Here is a 9,398-nt window from a genome sequence, read left to right as displayed (position 1 = left end):
TGTGAGATCCAGCTTCTCCTGGGGCTCTGAGCTCAGCGGGGAGTCTGCTTCCCCTCTCCCTTTCCCTCTGCCCCTCCTCCCAGTCGTGCACTCTCTCTCTAATAAAAAATAATAAGATCTTAAAAAGAAAAGAGGCACTTTACCCTCCTAGGGATTTCCCAGAGGCAGGAAGCCTCACGTAGGGCCCAGAAAATGGTAGACATTTGTTGGCTGCCCTTCCGGGGTCCATTGCCCCTCTACCACTTTCTTACTCACAACTCCAGATTTTCCTCTGGATAGCAGCTGTAGACTTAGGTTAGACTGACCCCATCTTCTGTTTCAGACAAGGGTCCTGCTGGTCTAAGTCAATCTGCATACCCTTATCTCACCTGCCACTGTGATTGGTTTGCTGTTTGCATTGATGGGTCCAGTCAGAGCAAACCTCAGGACACTTGTTCTCTGGTTGCAGGAACCAGTGGTTTCTATTCCATAAGTGAATGGGGAAACTGCACGTCTGGGACAATGGCAGCCATCTTGTGACCACGAGAAGAGTCAGCCTGAGAACAAACCTGACACTTGGAAGAGTGAAGAGTCAAGAGAATCTCAGAGCAAAGGAGCTAGAGTCTGATTAACTTTGCCTGAGGTTGGCCCTACTTTTGGATAAATCCATATTATTCTTAAACCAGGTTGAGTAGAATTCTCTCTTTTGTGCAAAGGTCTCTCACCCAATATGACCTCCAACCTCCAAGCTGTTATGGCTGCTATCCAAGAGTCCAAACCTGCAGGCCCCCCAGCCCATCACGCATCACACCTGTGCCATAACCAACTCTTACTAATGGCTGGTGATAGCTGTGCAACTGAGGATTATTATAACCCTTTGCCTTCCCCAAAACATTTTCTGGATTTCCTTATTGTCTGGGCACCCACATGGGAGTGTTTGATGCTGTGAGTCATGTAGCTTGTGCGGGGAACAAAAGATTGAGAGTTGCTGCCTTCAGCCATGCGGTGCTGTATTAGTGCGTGACTGGAGCTGGGGTATGGGGAGGAGAGCACAAACATCTCTCTGGGCTTCCTCAGAGTGTTCCACACTCAAGGTAAGAGCCCTCTTCTCCTGGTGCTAAGACTTGAGGTGAATTCTTGCCATGGTGCTATCAGCCAATATGCTGTGATAATATAGATGACATTTTTCTGAACACAGGCCTCTAGGAAAATCCTGAAGCTTGTATAGTGATTAGCAGTTCTATATGGGGCCTCACAGTATATTCCAAGAGCCCAGTTCTACTAAAACCAGATTCTGTGTTTGTCTCTTAATTTTGCACACACCGATGAGGCTTCAAGGACATGTACCAGCTTCTGGTGGCAGAGAATCTAAGATTTCACTAGCATAAAATTGCTATGATATGATGTCGCTGTGGTTGTGCACAAAGCCAACAACTAGCCAGCATTTCTAGAGATGTGAAGGCTCTTGCCTTAGGGTCATAGAAGCTTCCATTAACTACGGAACAATGGGTGGGTGAATCGATAGAGAAGCAGTTTCCTTTTTAGTCCTAGTCCCATGGTCTACAGCATGGACCTTAGAAAATTTCCTTCCTACTTTGGGTTACCATTTCCCCATGAATACAATGAGGAGTTTGGAGGTCTTGCATTCTGGCAGCCTGGAAATCACCAATAGTCACTCAGTTAGGTGTTATTGACATACCAGGTTCTTCATAGCAGCCTTCACATCCTTGTTCCTGAGGCTGTAGATGATGGGGTTGAGCATGGGGGTCACCACCCCATAGAAGAGAGAGGTGAGCTTGTCTGAAAGGTCCTGCTTGTCTGCTCCCAGGGGGTCCCTGGATTTGGGCTTTCCATACATGAAAAGGATGGTCCCATAGAAGACGACCACCACTGTGAGGTGGGCAGAGCAGGTGGAAAAGGCCTTTTTCCTCCCCTCAGTCGAAGGGATCCTCAGGATGGTAGCAATGATGAACACATAGGAGACAAAAATGAACAAAACTGGGGCCCCCAGGAAGATCACATTAGCCACGACCATGCTGATCACATTGATGGAGATGTCAGCACAGGCCAACTTCAGGACAGCCAGGATCTCACAGGTGAAGTGGTTGATGACATTGTCCCCACAGAAGGGCACTCTCATAGCCTGGGATGTCTGAACTACAGAGTTGGTGATACCAGCTGCCCAGGAGCTGGCAGCCATGGGCATGTAGGCAGCCTTGCTCATGACCACAGGATACCTAAGGGGGTTACAGACGGCCACATAGCGATCAAATGCCATCATGCCCAGAAGCACACATTCTGTGGCTCCCATGGCAAAGGAAAGAAACATCTGCACGGCACAGGTGGAGAAGGAGATGGTTTTCCTGGGGGTCAGGAAGCTGTCGAGAATGAGGGGGACTGAGGAGGTTGTGTAGCAGATGTCCAGGAAGGAGAGGTTCCCCAGGAAGAAGTACATGGGCATGTGCAGGCGGAAGTCAAGGATGGTCACCAGGATGAGGACCCCATTGCCCAGCAGGATAACGAGGTACATCAGGAGGATGAGCACAAAGAACATTTTCTCCAGCTTTGGGTGGGCTGAGAGCCCTAGGAGAATGAACCCCACCACAGGGGAGGTCTGATTGGACCTGTCCATGGTGCATCTGCTCTGTCACCTGCAGGAACTCTCTGCAATCAATTTCAGCACTCTGTGACTCCAAAAGGGCCTGGGCAACAGGGCAAAAATCCCCACCCTGCTGAGCAACTGGAGAATAGCTCTGACAATTTAGTCATCTCTACAGGATTCTAGGAAAAATGTAGTAGAGAATAATATTTAACTTCTGCTTCTAGTAAGAATGAAGAATTAAATTGGACTAACTGTCCTGCATATGACAATTAAAAAAACTAGACAATGACATAAAACGTCTGCATAAAGCACTGATGAGGTTATAAGACAGTAAAGAATCATAGGGTCATGATTCTGGGAATCACGGAATTCTGGGAATCTGGAATTCAGAGAAGTCCAGCATTTGAGGCTATGAGTCAACTGAGGCATTTGCAGAATCTGGAGGTAGCTACTGAGAGGCTAAGAAGCATACACACAGCTTCCTGAAGGTGGGGGGCAGGTTTTGAAGTGCAACGCTCACTGTGAAGGGCCTCTAACTAAACTGAGTTGGCCAGTCCTCTCCCAAGAACCTGGATCATGTGAAGAAAATGTTCCCTTTATGCCATCATCACTAGATCCAGAAACACGGCTCATTATTATTACTGAACTTTGGATTCTTAACTACAAAAAAAGAAAGAGCCTCCCACCCCCAACCCCGGTTTTAATCAAGTAGGGACAACTGTATGTGTGCAAATGACTATGAGCTGTGTGGTCCTGGGCAAGCCCTGTCCCTTCTGTACAAGGTGGGATGAGGCCAGATGATCTCTCTCAGAGACATTTGCAGTTTGCTGGGTCTATATGACTCCGTGAGAATAACACCATACCAATGAAGGGGCTTCTCCCCTTCCTGAGCCTCTACTCCATTACAATCAAGTCTGATGACTGAAATGTAACTTTTTTTTTAATTTTAAAGATTTTATTTATTTATTTGAGAGAGAGAGAATGAGAGAGAGCACATGAGAGGGGGGAGGGTCAGAGGGAGAAGCAGACTCCCTGCCAAGCAGGGAGCCCGATGTGGGACTCGATCCAGGGACTCCAGGATCATGACCTGAGCCGAAGGCAGTCGCTTAACCAACTGAGCCACCCAGGCGCCCCGAAATGTAACTTGTTAACGAAAATTTTGATATGATCAAAGTCTGAACTTACCTGGATCAGAAACATGGTGAACACAAGCGATCCGTTTGTTTCCTAAGGGTTGGGAAGAGGCCACATGTCAGAAATAGCAACACTGGGTCTGAAGTGCCAGGGTGAGGGCTCAGAACATGTGACGAGGGAGGTGAAGGGTCCAGCCGGTCCTCTTCCCTCCGCCTGCCTCCTGTGCTCAGGGCACAATCTCCAAAGGACTGGCCATCACCTTTAGAAGATAATTTAAATTCTAGTGTGTTCTTTGGGACCAATTTAGTCCCTGAAGTCATTTAAAGTTTGGAAAGTAAGTGGTACTCAGTTTAGAAACTTTGTATCCTTCTGGGATAACATCCCCAAGATCCAATTATGCTGAAGGCACTGGAGGAAGTTTGCTGCCTGCCTGCTTTCTCCCTCCCATCCCTCCTTCCTTCTTCCCTCCCTTCTTCCCTCTGACTGTCATACTCCTGTTAAGAGAGTCCAACAGCCTCCTGGGCAGTGATCCCAGCACTCAGCCTGACTCCCAAGTCTCTTCTCCTGTGCTGTGGCCAAGCCCCATCACCCTAAGTCTGCGCTTGTGCAGTGGTTTTAGGAGCCTGAGTGGAAGAATTTTTTCAAAGATTTTATTTCTTTATTAGAGAGAGACAAAGAGAGGGAGGGAGAGCACGTGAGCAGTGGGGAGGGGCAGAGGGAGAAGCAGGCTCCCCCTGAGGAGGGAGCCCCTGATGTGGGGCTCAGTCCCAGGACCCTGAGATCATGATCCGAGCCAAAGACAGACATTTAACTGACCGAGCCCGCTGAGTGGAAAACTCACCCTTTCCCTCTAAATTTTCAACTCATTGGATTAGGCCCCTTGAAGCAACCTGCTGCGTTCTTCCTCAATCCTCACCCAGCGTTCATTTAAATCACTGTCTTTTCAGCTTCCTGTCCTCTGTGCATGTGCTCTGAAACCTCTTTCATAGGTTTAGGTGATAGAATGTGGCCAAGAACAGGGGTGGGTGCAGAGAATGGGTACGTTCCTTTACTCCACCAACAATCAGAGTGGGTACTGCACCTAAGGCGGGGATGTGCGGACGTGCGGAGGAAGCAGGGGCTCCGCCTTCTGGATCGCGCCCTCTAGTGGCAAGAGAGGAACATGAAAAGAAATGACCAAGGGAGGAAGGGCAGTAGGCTGGGAGAGAGAATGCCCAGGTTTTGGGAGAGCCCAGAGGGAGGCAGAGGTCAGACTTCCCCGGGGAGATGACCCAAAGTCCATCATGTGCTGGAGCTCACTTACCACTGTGTACATTCCTTCCCAGCGCCCATTCAGTGACTTTGTTGGTTGCTTGAAATTGGCCAACCCCTCAGGCAGCAAGCGCGCAGGGGGGACACAAGTGTGTAATTTCTGAAGTCTGAATGCTGGATTACCTAAACAATATTTGCCTGATTCGCTGCTTCATTCCAGCAAGCCTCACTCACTGGATATACGCATGCTCTCCTTCCCCTCAAATTGTTTCCATGCTTTATACCATGAAGCCCTCGGGCCACAGGACTCAGCTGACTAGACCGGTGGACTCCTGTTCTAGGGGAAGTTAACGTGTGAGCTTTCTGGTGGCCTATACTAGATGATGACTAACCAAACCCTTTAGATCTGTCTCTCAGGAGCTTGAACTCTAACACCAGGATGTAGTCAGCAGCTGGGGTAAGGAAGGAAGGGGAGGAAGGAGAAACCACGGTAAGACAGGCAGTTAGGCCTGAGAAGAAGCCAGAGCCATGGTAAGCTGAAGACGAGTCAGAGGGAAGAAAGTAGGGGGCAATTAGTCTCAGCTGGAGTAAGGCCAGAGTGGCTGAGTCTCCCATGTGGTAGAGCCCTAGAGGTGGGGGACACAGAGCTTTGCCACAGGGGGGCCAGCAAGAGCCCCTCAGATTGACATTGCAGGGCTTGTCCAACCACAAGGCCCAGCTGCACTGCTGTGCCCCCACGAACCCCATAACGTCCCCTTGGCCTGAGGAAACCAAGAGTGAAGGAGGGACAGGCTCCCAGCAGTTCGAGGGCAGAGGTCAAAGGTGTTAGACATCATGAATACAAGGCTGGAGCCCAGTGATGGAGGGTCCCTCCACCTGCTCACATCCAAGTATCCCTCATACTTACCTCAAGGGATCTTGAGGAGCATTAGGTAAGACAAGATTTAGGAAACAGTTATAAATTAATGGCAACTCTTATTAATATCAACGTCTCACCATTATCTCAAATATAACAAATCCAATAGGCCGTAACCTCCTCAACCATAGAAACTACTTCTTAGTCATATCTTCATTACCAGTAACCAATGAGCTGGGCACAAAGAGGTACAAAAACTGTATACCGAAATGTCAGAAATACCGCGGCAGCCACCCTGTCCCTACCAGTCCAGATAGGCCCTCCCCCATGTCACCTGCCGGTTCCCAAGATCTGGGATTTTAGCCACTGTTGATTCTTCTCTCTCCAGCATCTCTCCCAGATCTACCTCTAAATCCTATCATTTCTCCCTCCTGAATGTCTCCCTGGGCCCCCATCTCCCCCATCCCTGTTATTTTCATCCTGGAGCCAGTTCTGTATATTCCTCCCGTGCACAGCCTCCTGGACATCTTTGTGGCTCTCTCAGTCATGCCTGCTCTCTAGATATTTCTGCAGTGCTGGCATTCTCTGAAGACAAAGACCCACTTCTGGTCATCATGTCCCCCATCTCTACTCTTTGGTACTTGGCACAAGCTATGACATGTTCATAGCAGTTGTTCAGAGTGGTGGGCAGGTTGGTGAGAGAATGAGAGACAGAGAGCGAGAGAATGAACGCCGGGTCACTGAATGGAGGGGAGGAGGTGCCTGGCTGGCAGGGAATCTGTCTGGCTCAAAGTTCCTGGGAATACTTGAATCACTGAGGCCCAGATCTTCTTCCTTCCAGGTTCTCTGAGGGCAATGACAGAGCCATCTTGGACCCATTATTGTGATCAAAACCCAGGGGAACTCTGATTACCTGGCCAGAGGATGTTCTAAGCTGAGATTTCCTTGTAGTGAGAGGGGGGCATTGGGTAGACTTCACAACATTGTCTAATTGGGTCTATGGGAGTGAAGTCTAAATTCTGAGCCTCTCACCAGACTTTAAATTGCTTCTGGGATAAGGCCCGGCCCCAAAGTACCCAGCCTTAATTCCTGAGAGAGTCACCATGGGGCCCTCCGGAGAAAGTGTGGAGCACAGAGAAGAGGGTGCTGGGCACAGTAGCTAGGCATGGCTTGCCAGCCCATCGGGGGTACGGCCTCCTCTGGGCCGAGGCTCCTGGCTGAGTCTCAGCCTTGAGAGTCAGCTTTTGTCTCCTTGTCTCTCTGAGCCCCAAGGTCAGGCAAAGGCACTGTGAGTAGCTGTAGCTTCTACGGGCTGTGACTTGTGGCTGCATTTTGGACCCTCTGTACCCGGGGTCATTTGGAGACACCAGGAAGTCAGACAGTAGTTAACAATGTGCCCAAGTTAAGAATGTGTATTCATATGTTGCTGGAGCAGCTCTGAGAGATAAGGTCTGTAGGGCCTGCTTGCGTATGGCTCGGTAGCAGCCAGATGGGCAGGTGATACCAGAGACAGTCATTTCTCCTTGCTCCTGTCAACTTGCTCTCCTTGCTCACAACCTCCCCACTCCAGGGGCCTCCCTTCCTGTGAGCCACAGACCCAGCCTAGATGTCACCCCATGCTGGGTAAGTGCCAGGTGATGTCTATGGCCAGCTCTTCACCAGTTGGGAGGGAAGAAGAGAGGTGGATGCAGAGTGTTGTGGTCGGGGTGTGGTGGGAGGACTGGGCTGGGGGACAAGACAACTATTTCTAAAGCTTTGAAGGCTATGGCTGTGGCCAGGGAGCAGGTCTGTTTTGCATGAGCCCAGAGAATCCTTAGGGCCAGTGGAGGAAGTTAGAAAAAGGGCAGATATCAACAGCCCAGCTCCCTGACAACAATATTGGAGGCTGTGAGCCCTCACGTTGTTCAAATGTTGAAGCAGAGGCAGAGAAATCACTTCCTGAAGAGAGGATCACTGTAACAGGTGGGTTAGAGAAGGGGACTGGACTGGTTTAATATCTGAAGATTCAGCCAAGACTCAAATTCTGTACTCCCTGGTATTAAGGGAGCCTTTCTCTAAAAATGATTTCTTTTTTTTTTTAAGATTTTATTTATTTGCGAGAGAGAGAATGAGAGACAGAGAGCATGAGAGGGAGGAGGGTCAGAGGGAGAAGCAGACTCCCCGCTGAGCAGGGAGCCCGATGTGGGACTCGATCCCGGGACTCCAGGATCATGACCTGAGCCGAAGGCAGTCGCTTAACCAACTGAGCCACCCAGGCGCCCTCTAAAAATGATTTCTATCCCTTAATTCCACATATCCTGAGAGAAGGTTTTTTCAGCCTTGTATCATTACCAATTAGAAAAAAGTACCCCTTCTTCGGGGCCACATGCAATTCACAAACCTCTCTCCAGACTTCAGTTCCTCCACCTTTAAACTAAGAGGTCAATGATTCCCAAGACTGGTGTGGATCAGAAGTACATGAGGAGGAGCATTTCTTTAAAAAGCAAGCAAACAAAAAACTAATCTCTATGATCATCTACAAATGTAGGACTCAACAATCTGTATTTTTAACCGGCAGTCATGCTATTTTGGGCCTCCTGCTACAGGGCTCTGATGACACCTGGTGTTCCTAATAGAGTTGGCAGTAAAATTGTGATGATCTACAGTGTGGCGTTGGATGTTCTGGGAAGCTGAGTAGATTTACATGTGACGATGTCTGCAAAGCATCTAAGTGGCACTGGATGGCATGTGACTCAAGGCCCCACTCAACCTACCCCGAGGATGTGAATTATGAATGGGTCCTGACCATCAGGTATGATTTTATTCCTTGGGCCTGAGTTCCAGAGAAGCAGAGGTGCAGACAGATCAGCTGTGGTTACAGGAGGCAACACATAAGGCCTGCGCTGCTGATCAGGCTTCCGGAGACTTTGGTGGGAGCTCCATGTGGTAGGCTCCAGAAATTCAATTTGGTCAGATTTTTCAGAGAAGAGGGCCAAGATCAGATAAACTGATTTATACTCACTAAACTCACAAAATACTGAAGTGTAAACCAGATACTGTATAAGAAATAAAACTGTTAAAGATATAAGTGACTTTGTTTTCACGCCAGTACATTCTCTTCCTATAAGACTCTCTGTCCAGTTATAATAGAAACGTGCTGGGAAAGGAGGAACTAGATCCATAGGAATGGGCCACATGACATCAAAGGCCAGTGTCACTGAGCTGTGCTAGCCTGAGGTCCCAGTTATGACAGAGACTGAGTTACTCAGAGGCCCCTGCTTCCCTGTAAAATGCAGAAGACACACAGCATAGGAAGACATACAATTTTTGCCTTAGGTATATTAATATCATTGACTACGCAGAAATGTCTTTTATAAAGTTTCCTCAGATTTTCAGGTTCTGCATTTCATGCTTTTGACTGATACACAGCCTAACTTTATATAACTTGGTCTTTTAGTTGAATCCCACAGGTTAAGTTTATTTACAATTTTAGGGACATCATATTGTGATCCCCATGTATTGACTCAAGCAAGCCATCAAAAAACCAACATGTATTTCTGCCTTCAGTATTTTTAGCGATAAAGGAGAGTGTTTGAA

General features: G+C 48.5%; 1 protein-coding gene across 1 annotated transcript; it reads right to left on the bottom strand.

Annotated features, from left to right (window-relative positions):
- Positions 1-1,666: 1,666 nt before the first annotated feature.
- LOC123849383 (olfactory receptor 13C7-like) lies at positions 1,667-2,611 on the bottom strand. The gene has a single exon (XM_045881984.2). It carries the CDS (start codon positions 2,609-2,611, stop codon positions 1,667-1,669), a length of 945 nt encoding a protein of 314 aa, XP_045737940.2.
- Between the last annotated feature and the right edge of the window lie 6,787 nt (positions 2,612-9,398).

Source organism: Mirounga angustirostris, unplaced genomic scaffold (assembly GCF_029215605.1).
Source record: "Mirounga angustirostris isolate CCGP_5_RB_7025 unplaced genomic scaffold, mMirAng1.0.hap1 SCAF_15, whole genome shotgun sequence".
NCBI lineage: Eukaryota > Metazoa > Chordata > Mammalia > Carnivora > Phocidae > Mirounga > Mirounga angustirostris.
The sequence above is the reverse complement of the archived record's forward strand: the minus strand, read 5'-3'. Positions and strand labels throughout refer to the sequence as shown.